At 38.0% G+C, this 20,645-nt stretch overlaps 2 protein-coding genes across 7 annotated transcripts in view; both read left to right on the top strand.

Annotated features, from left to right (window-relative positions):
* Positions 1 to 8,238, top strand: part of TFPI (tissue factor pathway inhibitor) — a 44,058-nt gene extending 35,820 nt beyond the window's left edge. For 4 of the 5 annotated variants that reach the window (XM_014954747.1, XM_014954745.1, XM_014954748.1 and 1 more), the window contains exons 6-9: positions 234 to 317; positions 792 to 884; positions 7,397 to 7,579; positions 7,951 to 8,238. In XM_014954747.1, the coding sequence (XP_014810233.1) occupies positions 234 to 317; positions 792 to 884; positions 7,397 to 7,579; positions 7,951 to 8,063 (473 nt within the window). In that variant the 3' untranslated portion in view covers positions 8,064 to 8,238. Of the gene's footprint in view, positions 1 to 233; positions 318 to 791; positions 885 to 1,552; positions 6,606 to 7,396; positions 7,580 to 7,950 lie in introns of those variants that run through there. The other variant, XM_014954749.1, reaches the window with a different exon arrangement.
* Positions 8,239 to 9,735: 1,497 nt separating this feature from the next.
* Positions 9,736 to 20,645, top strand: part of CALCRL (calcitonin receptor like receptor) — a 71,347-nt gene continuing 60,437 nt past the window's right edge. The window contains exons 1-2 of one of the 2 annotated variants that reach the window (XM_014954634.1): positions 9,736 to 10,223; positions 15,168 to 15,246. The gene's annotated coding sequence lies outside the window, so the exon portion shown is untranslated. Of the gene's footprint in view, positions 10,224 to 15,167; positions 15,247 to 15,502; positions 15,754 to 20,645 lie in introns of those variants that run through there. The other variant, XM_014954635.1, reaches the window with a different exon arrangement.

The following is a 20,645-nucleotide window of genomic DNA, read 5'->3' on the forward strand; positions in this document are numbered from 1 at the left end:
TTGCTGAAGCATTTCTTCCCAGACTCTGATTCCACTTTTATCTTATGGATTAGAAGTTGTAGATTTCTTTTTTTTCCTGACTTTAATCTGAAATAACACCTTCATGTAAATTTGTATGAATACCCAAAAAGGAAAGAGAGCATTAGGGGCCATTGCCATCATTTAAATAGATCAGAGTTTTTACCTGAGTGATATGAATCATTGATACCAATTGTTTTTCGTTTTTCTTTTAGCAAATTTATTGCCAGTTGTTCCAGCTAAAACTGGGAACAGTAGTTCCCTAGAGAAAGAACCCAACCAATTTCCTGGGATTTTTGGTAAGAATTTGCTTTTGCAAAAAAACCAAAAAAAGTTAGGCATTTTTAATGCAGACACTCCTTGGCTTGTCCACTCATTTTCCTGGTTATTTGAAGGCATATATATTAGTTGCAGTGAATTTAATAACATTAAAGTTATTTTCATAGCCATTTTGTCGTCAGTAATACATATTTTGAAAAAGGCTTACAATTACAGAGGTTAGAATGTCTGGTAGTAATATTAAAGTAACCTTACCAAACCATGATTGATTTAAATCTTACATTGGTAAAATTAAGGAAGAAAAAGGAATCCATCCCAAAGTTGCCTCGGCACATTAGTTCCCTATGCCTTTGGGACTTAAAGAAATACTGCCTTTCAGTGGTATTAATATTGGCATAGAGCAAGGCAGATGGGTATCAATCATAGCTTATTTTCAGAGCTTTGTTCTGTCTAGATGACCCCTCATTTACTGTTTCACTTCTTTTTCCTTTTAGTCAATTCGCTGCCAACTGCTCAAAATGAGAAGTCCAGCAATCTGAACAGTAGTTCCCCAAAGGAGGAGCGCAACCAGTTTCCCATTTTTTTTGGTAAGATTTTTCAGTTCTTAGCTCTCGGTCTTTCATATGCACTCGGGATTGCTATTCTATTTCCAGCCATTTTACGACATATCTGAGACTAAAGAGTGGGCTTATATCTGTTAAATGTGATAAGCAGAGAAAATCAAAGAAAGAAATATATTGCCACTTACAGATCTTCAATAAGTATCAGAAAGTGGCAGACTGACCACATCTTGTACTCTTCTGAAAGTGTGTGCTTCCTGAAGGTCTGATAAATACAAAAATATAAGGATTAAAAGCAGTGATGCAGAGTTCTTTTAGTCAAAATTAATATTTTTGTGGGGATCTAATTAGCAGCTGATTTAAAGCTCTTTGTACCTGTTAAAAAAGGACCATATTTGGATTTTGGAATATGGCACAATATATTTATCATAATACTTTTTTTATTTCCACTAAGGCTATATTAAACTCAGTTTTTGGTCTGAGTATAATCAAAGTGAGTGTGAATTAATTTTGTGTCTGCTTTAAGGTATTTTTGCATTATGTATTATAATGCAGATGAAAATCTGGACCTTTGCTGTAGAGGGCCAGATTTTAACAGTTTCTACAGCTGGAGGCTGTCAGCTATAGATTGCTGGTACTTGCTCACACTGTAAAGGGAGATTGAATTTGAGGCATGTCATTTTTATGATCCACAGTTATGCAAGAGGAAACAAGAAACAGTTGGAAAAAGCCTGAGCATTCTTACCAAGCATTTTTGTTGGTTTTTTGCATTTACACATACTTATACTTTTGGGGACTGAGTGATGACTTACGAATTCATTAAGGCTTTTGTGTTTAATATGATCTGTAAGAATGGGCATGTAGAATAACATTCCTATACTCTTTGCTTAGAATTATATGTCTAATAAAGCTTGAATGTGTGTTGTATTCTATTTTTTTTGCCTGCACTATGATCCACATGCACTGTTGAGTTGAGGTAAGTTTCTGTGATAGCTGGATTGTTTGTTTACCACACACAAAGCATCAATGCACTCCTTTATTAAAATGATTGAATATAAAACAGTAAGGCTTTTGGCAACTTTTTTCACTGGAAAATATTTGAGTGACTTAAGGCCTGGAAGTAAGTCTAGGGACATAAGGGTGTACATGTTTCCTAAAGGTTTTTACTCATAATAAGAATCTCCAAATCTCCAAAGCAGCTCATCTGTACAAGCAAAGGGGCAAGATTCATTATGTTTTCTCAGAGGAAACTGAAGGATTCTTGATTGTTTCAGCAATATTGAATTTTCTGGTAGAGCAGATTTTGGAAGAGAGAGGTGGGGGTAAGAGAAAGAGAAGACTCAAAAGTTGGTGGAAGAAAGTTTGCCACATAGAGCCACCTGCTGCCATTCTGTTTGTATCTTTCAGGCTGCTGGGATGGGCTAAAATCTTGTGCTTTGTGCAATCCCACTAATGGGGGGAAGAAAAAAACCAGCTGATTTCTCCACAGAGATGTGGAGAGTATAGCTGCCATTCTTGCTGTTGCTAGAGGTAGAGGTGTAAACTGAAGTTGCAAGGTAGAGCCATCTCACACAAAGATGTACTGTGACTCCCCTTGGCCCTCAGCGAGGGACAAGAATCTGGCTGTGCACATATGAAGTCAGGATGGAGTGGCTGATACCTATCTTCTCTAGGACAAGCAAAGTAGCTGGTCTGCCACTGTAACATCTATTTTGGGTGTATATTGGTGTGGTTATGTATCTTCATTGTTTTTTAAAATACATGACCACCACTAAAAAACAATTTTTCAAACAATTGTCTCTTATGGAATACCTTACCTCACAATTGAAATGCTATTTCATCTTGATTTCAAGAAAAAATACATATTATTGGTGGTATGTATAACTCTGCAATGATATCAGATTAATAGATTTCCAACAAAGTTCTTGATTTTCAGAAAATTAAACTCTTCTATTGGCAAACAAAACAAACTTTTTTCTTCATATAAACATGAGACTTCTGACGCTATCTCAACAATGAACTTTCTGCAGAGCATGAAGATTGTTCTTGTCTTACTCTGCTGCAAGAACTAAAATAACTTTTATTCTGGGAAAGTTAAGAGATAGTGAAGGCAAGAATCAAGCCTTTCATTTTTAGACTATATGAAGTGATCTATGTTAGGGAATTATGAGTGCTATACTCTACATTCACTAAGTGGGGTGCAGGATCAAAAGTCAGCTTTCAACTCAGCAAATACGGAATGACACACAGAAAGAGTTCCTGTTATTACTTCTCAAAGTCAGGGCCATATCTTTTGCTGATATAAATTGACACAGTTCTGTTCACTAAAATGGATCTGCACCAATTTATACCTATAGAGTACTGTCAAGTGCGGATGACTCATTATTTTTGTAGTAGCTTGTCTACGTGAAGATTCTTTTATTTTCTCTTTGCTGCAACTAGAAATGAGATACTAAAGTCTGCATATATCAAAGATCTGGCAATAAATCTGAAGCTTCGTCAATGTCACCCACCGGTGTCTAGCAGAAGAGAATGCAGGAAGCATTTTTCTCATCCAGCTCACCAAGATCGTTCCAAACTTCTTTTGTACTGTGATCAATTAACAGTTCATTGTCACACAACCCAAGATAAGCTTGAGGGAATAATGGTTATTGTTGCAATGCAGGATTGGGAATTTTTTTTATTTAAACATGAGTCAATGTTCGGAGAGAGGATATGCATGTTTCAGAGATTCTGAAGTATGACCATGTCATCTGTTCACGCTACAGAGGGGGGTGTCTGGGTTTTGAGAAAAGGCTGTATTATAAGAATTATTTCTTAAACCATACACGTTTAAAGATTGTTTAGGTAGCAGTGAAGGGTAAGATACAATAGTATTTTTATAGGTAAGAATGATAGCCGTTTTAATCGACTCTTTGTTCCATATAATTAGTTTAGATATTTTTTCAGAAACTAAATATCAAATATTGCAGTTTTTGGTCTTACTCTCTCATCAAAAAAAAATCAGTCCAAACATTTGCATCATCAAGAAAAAGAAGTAACAGAAAGATAAGCAAACAGGAAGACCTATGCTGTGTTTTGTTTTTGTAAAGCCTGAAACCCATTTGAGAGGCTCCTGCAGAACTAGTGGCCAGACTTCCAGTTCCCAAGCTCCACTGGAGATGGGTTCCAAGGTCTCATTTCCTTCAAAAGTTTCTGATGGAATTGCCTCGTTTCTGAGGAACAGGAATTTCTATTTCATTGTATCAGCATTTTCCAGAAGAAAATTTTACACCTGGAAATGTTTGACAAACTCAGCTTGGAAACTTTCATTTGTCCTTTGCCTGTATGAGTTGTAAATTCTTTTTTTCCATACCTGTTTGTGACTTGAATTATGTTACATATATTTAGCAAATAATATACATAGCGAATCCAAGTTTGTGAGCTTGCTATTGGACATTTAAAACCTGTTAAAATCACATATTTTGGAGAAATAGAATGGCGTGAAGATGGAGTCTTAAGGTCTGTTGCTGTAAAAGTAAATAGCCAGTTGATTTCTGTAGAAATTGCATCAAAGGCCATAGGATGGGCCATGTAGTTGCATGTATAAAAAACAGTTAGAAAGTGTTTAATGACATTTATTAAATTTTGGGGTTGATGTGATCTACTTGATGTTAATGTGTGTTAAGTTACGTAATGTAATGAGTATTCCTACTTGCACTGTGAAAAAAATAATTGCTAAAATGTAATCTAAATTGAGAAAAAGGTAGAGTTAAAACCAGCATTTCTATCTCAAGTAGCCTCTCAATAAAGTTGATATCTGTAATTCATAGAACTGTAATGACTAAATTAGGTGGAAATACTTCTGATAGTTGGACTTGTATTACTTTTTTTTTTACTGTTTTCAGTGTGTACATTTTCCTCTCTGTGTAGTTTTGTGGGTTGTGAGATTTGCTTCTTTCTTTTTCTTTTTTCCTTCATAGAAAAAGCAGGAGATAAAACATTACAACAACTTAGAAAAATGAGGCTGTAAAACTAAAACGGTTGAGAGAAAAACTCATGAACAGGCATAATATCTAAACTTACTGTAACATCATATACAGCTTAAGTACAGTGTCAGAAGCTGGGGCTGAATGGAGAAGAATTACCTGGATGTAATGCTCCCAGTGTGACTGTGTTAACATTCTGGCTCACAGGCTTATAGATTGTTCTGCCAATACATATGTTGGGCTGGGTGTGACCAGTACCTATTTTATGTTTACAGTATCTTAAAGTTAACAGGTCTTTTAGTGATCAGTGTATTAAAATACATTCATAATTTTTATGATTCTCAGCATACAGGAAATTATGATGTCATTTTATTGTAATATACTGTTTTGTTGCAAAAAAAAGAAGGCTGTTATATGGCAAAATTAAGATGTTTTCTTCATAGGCTGGTTGTTTCTGTGACTAATGAATATGCAGATATTTTGAAGATGAACAGGAATAGTGTTTGGTATGTGGGGCATTTATGTTGCAATGATCTAGACAAACAACATAATTTTTAGAAAGAGTTCAAGTGGGATTCTGAATAGCATTTGGATGCCACTCTGCAAGTTGCATTATAGGCAGTCCTTATTCACCAGTTACCACTGGCTCCGTGGCTCCCCTAAAGCTTACAGTCATTGTGAGAACTCCTTCATGAGAGGGCTCTGGAGTCTCTCTGAAAAATTCTACATACCAGATAAGTAAGTTACATTACAAAGTATATATTTAAATTCTGTTATATAATTAACAAACCTCTGCTGTTTGGCCCTTTCATCACTGGCAAGTCTTTCCACTTTATCTGAAATAATCAGGTCAAAGTAGGTATGCTTTTATTTTAATGTTGCTGAACATATGCTTTGAAAGCTAACACCTTCTCCAGCTAGAGTGAGATGAAATTAGCTCTAGGCACAAGAGTTCTCAGAGCAGTACCAAAAGCATCACGTTAGTTAATTAACTACCATCTTCACTATAAATAAAACTGTAGTTTTAATATAAATTTTATCACATTGTGAGCTCATACTCTGGGTCGAGAGTGAACTTTACTCTTACAATAATTCCACAGTTATGGAAACAAGTAGGGCTCATTTTATAACCTGCAACTAACTTAATCTATCTTGGAAAAAACAACTCATGACTCAGTTTTTGCATTTCAGGATTGTTTTTGAATAGTATGATGTTGCTAACACAGCTTTGAATACATTACTATTTTAATTTTGCTGTCTTAGCTTTCCATAAATCATCATTCTGGTTTTTTCCACAGCAATTTTTTATACTTTTTTCACCTTGACAGCTTTGCAGATGAACCTTTTTCAGCAGGTGTAATATGTGTAAGATAAGTAAGATGTATCATGTTCATTTTGGGCATTTTCTTGTCAGCCTCTTGAATTGCCCAAGTTAATTCATAACATCTTGCTTTCAGCAACTCATCTGCTTCCTGCTTTTGTGACAACAGGATGTCTTCAGCTCTGTTGTAACCAAATTATCCCCTAAAATTTTTATTTCACTTTGTAACTTCAAGAAGCTACCTGACTAGCTTCATGTTTCCATTTGTGCATTCAGATGTTAGCTATCTCAATTCTGCTACCTTTTGAAGGAAAAGAGTGCTCCTTTGGGTCCTTCATGACTGATGATAAAATGGCTTCCATTCAGTTTCTTGTGTCCTCTGCAGCAATTGTGTTAGTTCTGATTTTGTATGAGTCACTCCAGGGTGATAGATGATGGAGTTTCTCCAGGGTTGGCAATTCTGGCATGGATTTGCTTCTTGAACTTGCTCCAGAGTCCAGGTACTTCGGACACCTCAGATTCATCTTCCAGTGTTTCAGTTCTCAAACTCTCACTTGCAACAACACTGAAGAAACAAACCATCAACCTACTCCTTGGAATGGTAAAAACCTAACAGCAGCACTAAAGCACCAGCATCTCGGTCACTTTGTGCACTTATTCTTCACATCTGATCCTTTGTTATTCTGCAACTTACAAGTTGTTTCTTAATAATTGCTCTGTGTTTTTCAATAGACCAACTTCTATTACTTAGGTCAACCTTTACATATTCATATGCCAAACCCTATATTAAGGTATTGAATCTTACATTGGAACTGCTGGGTACTTTACCTTCTATTTGATTTCAGAATGTCTAGCAGTACTTAGGAAAATTCACTTAATTATCATAAATTTTTGTAAAGTTTTAAAAGCTGTCCAAGTTTAATTTATTTAATTTCACTTCCTACAAATACTGCACTCGAAACTTCTCTAATTGAAGACTATCTCCTATCACAGAAATGGAAATTTTATGACTAAATATATAGGAAACAGACCTTGTTTTTAGGTAAGCTTTTGCTGGCTTAAATCATAAAAAGACAGATGTTTATGTAAAGTACTCTGGATTTTCAGGAGGGCAGAACTAAATTTTGCCACTAAATTTCATATAAATTCTATATAGATTGTGAGCTTCAAATCTCATATATAACATCAATGTAACAGAAGACTTGTAAACTGCAGTGTTGTCTCTAATGCGTTTTTCTTGGTCTTTCTAGAACCACCCCCTATCCCTTCTTTCTGCATGACCCCTATGGACAGAGGACTTTGTAGAGCCAAAGAGTTAAGATTTTTCTACAACTACTCCACTGGAAGATGTCACCCATTTAGTTACAGTGGCTGCGGTGGGAATGAAAATAATTTTACCTCCAGGAAGTCATGTTTGAGGATCTGCAAGAAAGGTATGGGAAGTGATACTGCCACAGATTATCATCAGAGGTAAATATTTTGCAGACTGAAACATTCGTGCAACTTTTGGTAGTCAGTATTGTCCTGATAAAATGCAATAGTTGAAAGTCTTAGAAAAACTGAAAATGGAAATCAGAAGAGAGGCAGAGCTAGAGACAGAAAGATGGACAGTAAAATACAGTGTTCAAGAACAGCAATAAGACAACTTGGCATTGGTCAGTCATATGGAGACTTTAGGTAAGACCATGTTTTTCTTTCTTTTTTTTTTAAGAATATTTCTTGAAAACAAGACTTGTCTCTTATTTCTGATAATCTTGGATGTGTTAGTCATACAGCACCTAATCTTTCTTCATTTTATCTTTAGGATTCAATAAAAAAAAAGGTGAGAGAAGATTAATAAAAATCAAGAAGAAAAGAAAGAAACAGCCAGTAAAGTCTCTGGGCGAGGAAATCATCCCTGAAAAAATACAGCTTTGATTTTTATGGAAATGTGAAGTAAACTACTATTCACCTGTGAATGAAAACCTTCAGTGTACACCCTTTAAATATATTTACTGTACTGATTATTTTGATTACATATTATTAAGCTGCTTATATTTTTATTATGTATTCCTCATTCATGTTAATAAACATTACCTTTCACTTGGATAAAGGCTGTTAAATTGTAGTTTGATTGTATATAATTGTCAGAGCTGAAACAGGACAGAACAGGCTGTGTGGGTGTATAACTTAAAGACTTAAAGACTTAAAAAGTAGACAAGATTCAAATTTACTTTACCCCATTATTCTTTTTTGAAATCTGTTTTTGTGCTAAAGAAAGCATAATGCTTGTCAAACACTAATCACTTTTTCCATCATAGATTAAAAGATAGGTCTATTGGTATAAAGAGGAAAAAGACACTGGGTTTGTTTTAATCAGGTATTTTAGGTTATGCAAGCTAAATTTAACTCCATCAAAGTGCATATAATTACACTATTGTAAAATGAATGTGAGATCACGATTAACTCACCAAAAACCATTAAAAGAGTGTTGTAAATGTGTGAAGCAATTTGACAGATGTCTGTGAAGATTTAAAAATATATTTAATTTTTATCCTTGCTACTGGACTAGACTCATGGCTAGCAAGTTAATAATTTCCAGAAATATGTATTAAATTTTTACAAAAAAAAGAAGAAATTCCTTTCATAGAAATAAGTAAAGTTGCTTTAGAAATAACACTATGCTTACTCTCCAGTTGACTTTGAGGGTTTTTTCCGTTGGGTTTTCATGGTGTTTTTTTAAGACTGAGATGGAACAGTGCTACAGTTCCTGCCCTTCTCCAAGGCACATCTCTGTTTTTGGGTAAATATTTTATAATGGGAATTTTTTTAAAGTTAAAAAAAAAAGGAAAATTAGTTGGTTTTCTGTTAAGTTTTTTAGAAGTACCTTGTTGCCTGTGAAACAAAAGATAGCAAGATATATTTGAAACTCTTCCCTGTTGTCTTTGATTTTATGAATCTTTTTTGTTATGTATCACATGTTTTCTCTTTATGGCTAAAACTACTGAGGGCAGTTACATTGCAGTTTGTGAGAGGTGGTGTGGAAATAAGTAGCTGAAATACACGAGGGGCTCACACACTACAGCAAGGACAAGGACAGCAATGACAGAATAATAAGTGATCTGTTGGACTAAGCTACCTTTGCCTGTGCATTTTGAATCGCATGTGTGATTTCAGAAATCTTAAGTTCTATATGCATGATGAACTTCAGACTAACTCCACAAAGAGGGTAAGCTTTACTGCTGAGAATGAAAGCATTTATACATTCTAATTATCTGAATGAGGGGGTAAGTAAAAGTCACAGATTTTTATACAGAATTTCTACCCAAATCTCTGTTCTGGTGCCTAAGTCCTTTTATGACTTTTAATCTAAGATCTATTACATCTGATTTGAAAAATGCTTATGAAACTGAAACGCACAACAAAATATTTGAACAACCGGCTCTAGTGGGAGGTGTCCCTGCCCATGGCAGGGGGGTTGGAACTCGATGATCTTTAGGGTCCCTTCCAACTCTAACCATTCTATGATTTATGTAGAGTCTTGTCATCTAAAATATATGAACCCCACGGATTTACAATACAATAACTGTGTAAATCAGACAAGTGCATTTCTGACAGGAAAACCTATAAACTCCAACTTTCTGCTGAAAACTAGTAATGTCACTTTTCTACACAGAATTAATTTGGTGTGTAGTTGCCTGCCAGTTTCAGTTCCAGTTTGATATCTTTGCATTCTGCTTCATCATTTGTATCTACTCTCCAGGTATCGTCTGTACTCCACGTACAAGGAGTCAAGTCTGTAAATGTGAGCTGTGCTGCACAGGAGCAGAGCAGTAGGTCAAATACTTGGACCAGCTGGAATTTGTCATTGCAGACAAGTGGAGAGCCCACGGTTTAAGCTGTTCCCAGGCCATTCCACTTGTAGCACAGAAACTGCCTCAGAACAGTAGCAGACCTGACCTCCAAAAGCAGAGTTGCTTTAGGCACACCAGGTGTGGGAAAGGCAGGACTTAGCAATGGGCTGAACACCCCACTGATGCCACAGTTACCCTGCTGCTACACCGACACTGGCTTGTGTCTGCCTGGCTGGGAATGCAGGTGAGTGCACAGGTGTCTGCACCTTTTCTTGTATGAACTTTATGGTGAAGGCAGTAAAAATATCTGATATTCCATTCTTAGCCATAATAATTTCCCACGGATTGCCAGTGTTAAAAGTTAAGTCATTGCTAGATTGTGGGATATACCTCAGAGTGGAGAAAGAGCTGAGGTAGAATCATAGGATTGTCTAGGTTGGAAGGGACCTTTCAAATCATCTAGTCCAACCATCACGAAACCACGTTTCTAAGCTCTATGTCTACCCGTCTTTTAAACACCCCCAGGGATGGTGCCTCAACCACTCCCCTGGGCAGCCTATTCCAATGCTTAGTAACCCTTTCAGTGTAAAAATCTTTCCTAATATCTGACCCTTCCCTAGTGCAACTTGAGGCCATTTCCTCTTGTCCTGTTGCCTGTGACTTGGGAGGAGAGACCGACCCCCATGTTTCCACAACCTCCTTTCAGGGAGTTGTAGAGAGTGATAAGGTCTCCCCTCAGCCTCCTTTTCTCCAGACTGAACAATCCCAGCTCCCTCAGCCTCTCCTGTTAGGACTTGTGCTCCAGACCCTTCACCAGCTTTGATGCCCTTCTCTGGACCCACTCCAGCACCTCAGGTATGTGCAACTTGGCTTCTCCAGTAGCTCAGTGACTCAGTAAGGATATTCTGAGCCTGTAGTTTCATATTAAAGCAAAACAGGAATTGTCAAGTGCTGGGTGAGTAACCTGTTTGCAACAGCCACCTTCTGTCACTGACACATAGGCAGTACTATCCTATACTATCCTACAAAGAAATGTGGTATTCTGAGCATGATTCTGAGGTATTTGACCATGATTCACGTTAAACAAAAACATCTCTTAAAGCCTTCATGTAAAAGAGAATGAAGCTAACTCTGTCAGCAGGAGGGCCACATTCAGATAACTCCAGTTTTTGTATGAATCTGCATTATTAGTAGTGGTGCTTTTTTAAGGAGAGATTTTGCTCAGTGTCAAGCCCAAGTAAAGGTGATGGGGACAGAGCTATTCCTGAGGCTGTATCCTCTGCCCAGCTGTAAGTGCAGCTGTAAACCTGGTGGTGTTTTCAGTTGTGACGGGACTTTGACCAGAACCTTGCAGGGATTAGGAGGAAGGGCAAGGTTCCATGGTGTTTCTTAATGCCCAAGGTGTTTCTTAAAGCAGTCCCACTAAGAACAATAACAAGGATTTGTAAACTCTAAGATTTATTAGATCATAAGCTAGAATGATGAACTTTCTAAAACAGAATATTCTGAATGAGACAACAGATATAAAAGATAGATAGGAAATAAATAAATGCATTTGTACACAGATTGCCTTGTGATCCCTGTGTCATTTCACAGCATTATCTCTCCGTCAGGCTCTCTCTTGGTCCAGTGACTTGTCCCTGGCTGTCTGGATTCAACACCAACAAAATGCACTCTGGAATTCTAGGAAAAATTGTCCTCTCTTTCCCTGGAGAAACCTGGCTGTGTGGCTGCTCCCCATGCTTCTAAGTTACCTGCTTCCTGAGCTCTCCTGCAAACTAACAGTGTCTCCTCATGGACTGTGCAGTCTTCTCTCCTTCCAGCACTGCTGTAGCTAGGACAGGACTAACAGGTACTCCCCCATACTCTCCCACCCCCTACTTCCATTATGCTAAAGAAACTTCTCACACGTTCCTTTTGTAGTAACACTGATTAAACAAGTGATCCATTGATGGATCTCTTATGCTGTTGTTGAGACAGACTTTATAGTTAGAGCATCTCAACAGTACCTGTATTTCAGCTGACTAAGAAAACATTACCAAGTGATTCATCTTTTAGGCTTGTGACTTAGTGCAATGAGAATGAAGACTGGAATGTTATAGACTGTATAAAACCTGATCTGATTATAATCAGAGATTCAAATTTAAATCTCTGAGAGTCCATGCTCATCTTGGTGTGTGTGCTACGTTTGGCCACCATACCAGTTATCCAGCTGTCTTCCTGTCTTCTTTTCATATAGCTCTACTATGCATTAAAAATTAGTTTTTCCCATAAAAAGTCCAAGCTGCAGTGTGATCTGATCTTCATCAACTCCACAAATAGTTTCATTTGTGCCCTTCTCCTTCATTCACTTCTTTTCATTCCTGTATCTTCAGTACCTGCAGAACAAGCAAATGCAAGAGTAAGAAAAAAGATCTGTGCACTTCTCAAAGATAACTAAATTCTGAACACAGGAGGGGGAAGAGTTGAGCCACCACACGGGGAAATGGTAGAGAATCAGGTGGCAGAACTGTGAAGAAGTGAGAAAACAAAGCTATGCTAAGGTGTTGCAATGACTGTACATTTCCAATGGACTAGAGTCCTTTCATCCAGTCACTTCATTCCAGAATCTGCTCTGGTTGCTTTGGAGGAAAGTGTGCAGGGTGCTGGTAACCAACAAGCTGAAGCAATTTTACAGAGGTTTGATGAGCTTCCACGTATCATCTGTCCTGTAATAACTTGGTATTTGTCCTTTGTCCATACAGATGATGAAGCAAAGTGTCTTTGAGAATTAAATTCTTTTTATTCCTTCTCTTTTTCTCACATTCTTACTGTTATGCCCTCCTTTTTCTGCTTTTTATTTACTTTTCCCTTCCTCTCTTTTTTTTTTTTTTCCAGTACATTTAGAATCATAGAATGGTTAGAGTTGGAAGGGAACTTAAAGACCATGGAGTTCCAATACCTTCCATTAGACCAGGTAGCTCTAAGCCCCATCCAGCTTGGTCTTCAACACTTCCAGGGATGGGGCAGCCCTTTGAGAGATGGGGTTTTGAACCAGCGTTTCTCCCTCCATCTACTGTTTCAAAGCTGATCGATTTACTTGCATTTTGAGAAAGCCTCCACCTTTCCAGCTTCTAGTTTTCAAACACATTGATGCAGACGTAAGGATTATGTTCCATAACTGGTCGCTTCTGGTGGTATCTTTTAGTGACGTGGTTTAGTGATGTGTGTGTTTCTGTCAGAGTTAGGTTGATGGTTGGACTAGATGATCTTAAAGGTCCCTTCCAACCTGGACTATTCTATGATTCTATGACCAGCTTCAAGGAAAGGGGGATGCGGTATCCACTAACCCGGCCCCATTGCTCGCCAGGGGGCAGCACCGCGCCGCGCAGTGCTCCGTGGGGCGGCGCCCCCGAGCGGCGGTCCCTGGGGCGGGGGCGCCGCCGGGGGCGACCGGTCGCCAAGGCAACCTGTATTGGGGTAATTTACGCGGTTTTCAGGCGGGGGAAGGGGTAACTGAAGTAAGGGTGGGAGCCTTCTGCGTCTTTGAAGCGTAAATTGCACCAGCTGAGATATCGCAATGTCACTGGAGAATAGGAGTAGGAAAGTTCTAATGATAGATAAATAAGTAGAATATAAGACTTTTGAACTAAATATATATAAAATATATATATATATAAAAAAATTTATATATATATAAAAAATATATATAAAAAAACCCAAGTACCCCACAACTCCACTGAATTTGACATGCCAAATCAAACATGGCCCATGTAATAAATCTGTGCAGCTAATTCAGACACCTGTCTTGAATGTGTCTGCTTGGCTGGAATAGAGGGATTATTTTCTAGATTACAGTGTGTAACGTACCGTTTTATAATCTATAGCCTAGACCTAATGGGTGTAATGCAACCAGGCTTACTTTGTATGAAATTCCACTACCTAAGGTGACACCGTTTATTTCGGAGAAGTTAATTTCCCTCGCTGTTCAGAATCAGAGCTAATCCCTGGCTTATATCTGTTTACATTGCCTAGAAGTTTAGAGTGCCAGTTCTTAGTTCTTCACTGATTATAAAACTCAAACATTCTGTTGATGTAAGATCCTAGAAGCACCAACACTTGCATGTGCCAAATGAGTATTAAAGTCATATGCCTGCTCTTTTAGTGACCTTAGAGTGTGATTTCACAATTCATATTATCCAGTGGCCGTATGGATTTAAAGTATTCCTGCTCCTCTCTTCCCTCTGTCTATTTTCCCTGACCCTGGCTGGGGGTTGGGGTTGAGTTGGGTTTTTGTATTTAGTTTTTGGTTTCCTGCTGTTTTCATTTTTGAGGAAAAGATTTTCAGATTAATTCCTTCATCCAGTTCACAGCATGTTCTACAAATGTTTCTGCTGGTAAAAAGAGAGCATGAGAAACAAGTAGTGAGAAGCAAGCAGAATGCTTTATCTTGTTTCATGAGGAATTTAAATGGTTGACTTTGATGAGCACTTAGAAAACCATGATGTTTGGGAGGTCCTTATGGCCTTACATAAGGAGTACTGGTGTAACAGGTGTTAATAGTATTTGAGCTTAATGCTCCACAAACTCCACCTGTGTTCACCGTGGTACTCCCCTGTGCACACAGCAACTGTGTATTGATTTGGAGAGATTCTGTCTATAACACAGGTATCAACTGTACAAAAAACGAGTGATAAATGCTCTCAAAGAAACATTTTTAGGTCCTGCCACAAAATTCTTTGAAGCTAGTAGAAGGGCTGCTGCTGATTTTGTTTTGTCTTCAGTGATGGCAGTTTTCAAACCAGGTAGCTCATACTTGTGCTTTCAAATCACTGGTGTTTAAGACAATACAGCCTGGAGTTCTGTGCAGCAGCAGTAATACTCCTGCTGCCTTTTTTTCTACCCCTTGATATGTCAAAGACTTACTTGCTTAAAAGCAGAGGTTTTTTTCTTGGGTATAAAACGAAGAAGCACTGTAAATTATGCACTTGCTTGAATTTGAAAATTTGATTCTGAGCTTTAATGCAGTTTTACGTTTGAGGAATAAAAGCATTTCTCTGCAGGGCGTTTCAGCACTTAGTGCAGGGGCTGCGCTCTGTCCCGTGCTGTATCTGGCAGAGGTGGGGCAGGTCAGTCCCGTTAAGGAGGAATGCAGCTATTGTGTGTTATTTGTCTCCCCATCAAGGTCCAAACTGATTTAATTCTCTAGGTCTGGTTGGAGGACACATCTCACTGGCTCCACGCGTGACAAGATCAGACCCGCGGTCTCCTTCTTTCCACGAGAGCGGGTGAGTGTTTCCCGGCTCGTTCCGGAGCGTTGGCTTTCACCCGGGGCTGCAGCCGACCCCGGGGGCAAGGTGCGGGGCAGCCGGTCCCCGGGCCCCTGGGGGAGCCCACGGCCACCGGCGGGACGCGGGCAGCTCCCGCCGGGAAGCATCGGGGGGAGCCCGGCTTCCCCGGGACACGCCGTTTGGGAAAGAAAAGTAACTTCAGGCCGGCTGCGGGCGGGGTCGGGGTGATGTCACAGGAAGCTCTGATGTTTCGCTGCTGCCGCCGCTCCCCGCTCTCACACTCCCGCACCGTCTGACAGCCCGCAGCACCGCTTCGCCCGGCGGCGGGGGCTCCTCTCCTCTCCCCCTGCGGCCACCGGGCTCGGGAACTGGATTATACCCAGCAGCAGGATCGGGCTCTCCTAGGTCTCTTGTTTGGCCGGAGAGGGAGGGAAGGAAACGTCGCCTTTCTCCCTCGCTGAAAAGGGAAATCACACCGATTTATTCTCGCAAAAACTCGGCGGGGTGAGTACCGATCAAACCAGTCTCGTTGTTTTACCTAAGAGCAATATTTTTTGCGCCATCTGAATGTATTTATGGTTACGCGCGTGTGCACGCTCTTACACTAACCTCAGCATGTGATATGTAATCTGCAGGGAGAAAAGGGGTATGAGGAAAAGCTTCGTTTATTTTTAGTGAGCTGAGCTGATTTTATAATTCGTGTTGTTATAATATATCCTTGAGGAAGTAATCAAGGATAAATAGGTAGAAAGGGAGATAAAATACCCTAATCAGCACTTAAAGGATTCTGTCTAAACCCTCTAATATTAGCTAACCAAATTTCTGTCTTTGCATCTGGAGAGAATTAGAGGCTCATTGGTTTGAAAAGGGTCCTTAAGACTAATTCAATACAACTGGGCTCTTTCAAGAGAGACTGAATTAGGTGATAAAGCAGTGTAGATTTTCTTACTGAATATTCCTTTAATCTTACTGATGTTATTGTACCAGAAAGAGGTCATACTTGAGTTATTTCATAATTAGGTTTTGTGTTGTAATTACACAACTAAAAAGATAAAGCTTGTGTTTTGTTTAGACTTTCTGTTTGTTTGAGAAAAAGTTAGCTCGAGTTTGAAGCTTGTACACGCGCCGGGGTGTTACTGTCTGAGATGTTTCCCACAAACACCCGTCTGATTTATGAAAGGTGATCGTCCGCTATTTCAGTTCCTGGAGAAGCTATTGAACAGTGGAAAGGGTGTGATTCTGTGCCATCCAGTATCAGTCAAGTGACAGTTAAGACTCTTGCCACTTCTTTAGCTTTCCAAAACAGATGCCATATCCTCTATTTTACAAATACAGTTGCATTACTGAGATTGCTACATCTAGTCGTTTGCTTGTGTGTGTAAACAATGGATCTGTAGAATCCGGAAAAGAAGTCCTGTTTCTGAAGGGTAGTTAAGAAATAGTACAGGCTATAAATCACACGTGGATTTGATCTATGATGATTCATTTAGTCATACATACATTTTATAGGGGCTGAGATTGAAATAGTAATAATTAAATTAGCTGAGGTTGTGGGGTTTTTTGCTCTTTACCATAATAAACCTATGCCAGATACCTTGGGGCTGGATTTTGCTGCTCTTACAATTGTGCCAGTGCAGAGTCTTTCCAGTCATATTGTGCGTCCTGGGGACCTTGTCATTCATTTGCAGTAATAATGCATATACCAGTTTAAACCTATTCAGATCAGTGATGTGCTAAAACCTATTATTGCGCTCTGAGATTCTTTCAATGGATTGAAAGGAAACGTGATAGACGTGGATCAATGTGGATTCAGATTTGGTCTTATGTCTTTTCTTTCAAATACACATGCTGTGATACTGTGTGACGTTCTCATTTAAAAATAATGAAATGTATTTTCACAGTATTTACTTTTGTAGTCTGCTTATACTCTCATTGACTTCACTGCATATAGGAGCAATTCTGAAGTCTTTATCTGACTGAAAATCTTCAGCACAAAAAGCACTTAGTGGTACTAGATCAAACAAGGTGACACTTCAGATAAAAAGTGTTCATGTTGTTGTAATGGTCAGTGCAGTACAAACAACCCTCTTTAGAAACATTTCAGCTAAATGATTTGGATTCCTATTTTATGCTCTTCTCAAGTAACTGGTCTAGGTCGTGGTGGGACTGCCCACATAGGAAGTGTCAGGCATATATGTGTTCACAGGTTTGATGCCAGAATCTGCATTATTTGCAGATGAAGCAAAGACAGTGGCAGGATAGCTATGTAGAACAGTGTGACTGCACTTTGTAGTGGACAGAAGTAAGTACCTGAATATATAACATACATTGCATGTTCAATAATTGCATTACGAATATCCTGTCACATTCAAATGTTACCGTACTCTGAATTCCTGATCAGCTGGAGTCTTGCTCTGCATTAAGAAATGTAGTGTTTGTCCCTTTGAATAGCTTTTTCCTGATACAACACAACTGTTGAAATCCTGTTCCACTGAGAGTCAGTGGGAATTTTTCCACTGACTGTCAAAGGGCAGGATATTCCTAAATGGGAGCATTTTTCTGTTGAAGGCATTAGACATACATCACCCATCCAGTCACCTACGTTCTGCAGGCTGTTGGCAGCTGGTTTTTGATAACTTCTAATTTTTTAAAAATTGAATTCAAGTTGAAAAACACAAATCTGCATGTCTCGTTGTTGGTGACTCATGTCTTACCTGGCCTACTCTGGGAATGCGGTATTGTTCTGTGGGCTGTCTGGGTATTACAGTCCAGATTGAGACTAGAATACAATTAAGAACAAAACTGAGGGAAGAAAGCACAATAATACATTTCTTTTGCTACCAATATAATTACTAACTTAAGTCAATATTCTGTGCATTCAAGTTAATCAGCTGCTTCCAATAAGGTCCCTAGCATGCGCAAAAGCTGGGTAGGATTGGGCCCACAAGAGCCCATGAGATCATAGAGATGAAAGATTCAGACCAGTCCACAGTCATTTGGAAGAAACTATTGTTATCAATATGTTTTTAATATAACATGTACACAGTAATATTTAAAAAGTATACACCTAGGCTCTTCTGTAGTAAACACTGAACATAAGCTATTTATGAAAGCAGTTGAACTAATTTCTCCAGTGAGAAGTCTAAATCTACTGTTAGGAAAACAAAATAGAAGTTCTCTTCAAGAAGTTTTTCCCATCTGTTCCCAATGTGTTTACAGTGTTGTTGATCTGCTAGCAAAATTCCTTCTTTGCTTCTGATGAGCTGTCATTCCTATAGAGCAGATACACTATATTGGCATTACCTTAGTGTTACAGCCACCTCTGTTCAAAAAGCACGCGTAGCTATGTCATTGGGTTTTAGATTTAGTAGTTTCATTGGTTAAGCTTTACGCTAATTGTAGACAGTCTCTTAGTTGTTCATGTAGTTGTTCTGTTACTGGGAAATATTTTGGTGTAGCAAATCATTAGAGCTCTGGAATTAACTATATCCTTGATACCACAGTGTCAAGGAAGGAATGAATACTTATATTAGCAAACCAGATGTGAGTTAACAAGCAAATAACTTTTAAGCAGTAAAATAAATCTAGAAGGGTGTTTGTATATGTGTTTATGTGTATTAGACATACAATAATATATATAATATATTATTTCTATGTAAAGACATACAATATAGGTGAGTCTGTATTATACTGACTTTTATTATTTCAAATGTTTCAACTAAAGAGACAACACAATCATTTTTAAAGAGACTTTCAAAGTAAATTAGTCTTAAACCTCATCCTTTGTTGAAAAAACCCTAAGTCATGACTGTTAATATTTTAAATTTAATACATTTGAACATTGTTTCCTTTTAATATTTAAAAGAAAAAGGAGAAGGCTTTCAATGGATGTTCACAACCCATTTTTTTTCTTGTTTGTACTCACATTGGCAATTCTGACTTTTTCAGTGTAATATGCTTGCACAAAGAGCAGCAGAAATTAGCCTGTTGCTTACCTGTTATCTTAATGGAGAAATCCACGGCCAGTGCAGTACAATAGATCATGTTCTTATTAAATTTGTATCCATTAGAGAATTTGTTTTCATCAATACTTTTTGTCCTATTTTAGAAACTAGCCAAAGCTGAAAGGCTAAACTTTCACATTTTCAAAGTTTTGTTTTCACAGTTCTCTCATGCATATCTGTCTTAGTCTCCCATGCTTGTTTATACTGTTTACATTTTCCCAGCAAAGTCATTCTTTTTCTGCCCTCGTTCTGTGCAAACACTTTCAATCATTGCTGCAGCATATGCTGTCCAAAAAATCAGAAGTGATTTATTTAGAGTTGCTTTTCCTTGGGAAGATGCATTTGAAATGCACTTAACTGAATGTAATGCATTAAAAAAAGACTTTCCATGAGAGAAACAATGTACTCACTTCAAGAAAGAAAACAGATTCTCAGCTAGTATAAATTTGAATGTGTCTCTGGAGCTGTTACCTTTCAATGTAGCATAGATGTCACCCAAGACTTTTCTGACAGTTTTGGCCACTATTAAGCTGTAGCTAACCACTAAGGTACTAATTGAATTTTAGAAAATAAACCAATGTTGTATTTCTGGATTTATGCCTGGATCACGCAGGCCTTATTTAAAAAATATCCCAAACAAAATTAGTGACAGTTTTGTTTTGATGAAGCCCGTACCAGTCTGACTTCCTATATAAAAGCAGGGACAAGCAAAATACAGTGATTAGGGATTTTTTAAATTATGTTCAAAGCAGCTACCTCGAACTACCCCAATACTGTCAGCTGTGTTTAGGCTGAATATCTTTGTAGTTCCAAAAACTATATCATATTTTCAACATATTCTTTGATAATTCTGAGCTTGAAAACTGCACAACCATGAGGCTTGTATGGATATAGTGTCGCTCTTTCTTTTTATTGCCATTTAGCTTTTCCTCTCATTTCCCTCCACCCCCGCCCCCATTACAATGGTAAAATCTTGGAAATTAATTTTAATAATATTTGTGTTATTTTAATGCTGGCAATGTTGGTAGAATTTCATTAAAGTAAAAGATGTGCTGAGGACGTATTTATTATACCAAAACTCATTTTTTTTAGGGTTTTAAAATATTTTTCATATAAATATTATCAGAAGTGAATATACTTTGTCTCCCAATATTGTGCTCCATAATCCTTCCTAGATAGAAATTTAAAAATATCTATTTCAGAAATTAATAAGAGCTTTAAACATCATACTTCTTTCCTCTATGGTTGTATCTATGTATTTATTTACTGCCCTAAATGGAGAAAAAAATATGATACTGTACAACCCTTTATTACTAAAAGGGCACATTTTTTGCGATCATTGTTCTGAAATGTTCTGTACAATGGGGATATCTGCCCTTTTGTTTCTGTTAG

Source organism: Calidris pugnax, unplaced genomic scaffold, assembly GCF_001431845.1.
Source record: "Calidris pugnax isolate Ruff unplaced genomic scaffold, ASM143184v1 scaffold103, whole genome shotgun sequence".
In the NCBI taxonomy this organism is placed as follows: domain Eukaryota; kingdom Metazoa; phylum Chordata; class Aves; order Charadriiformes; family Scolopacidae; genus Calidris; species Calidris pugnax.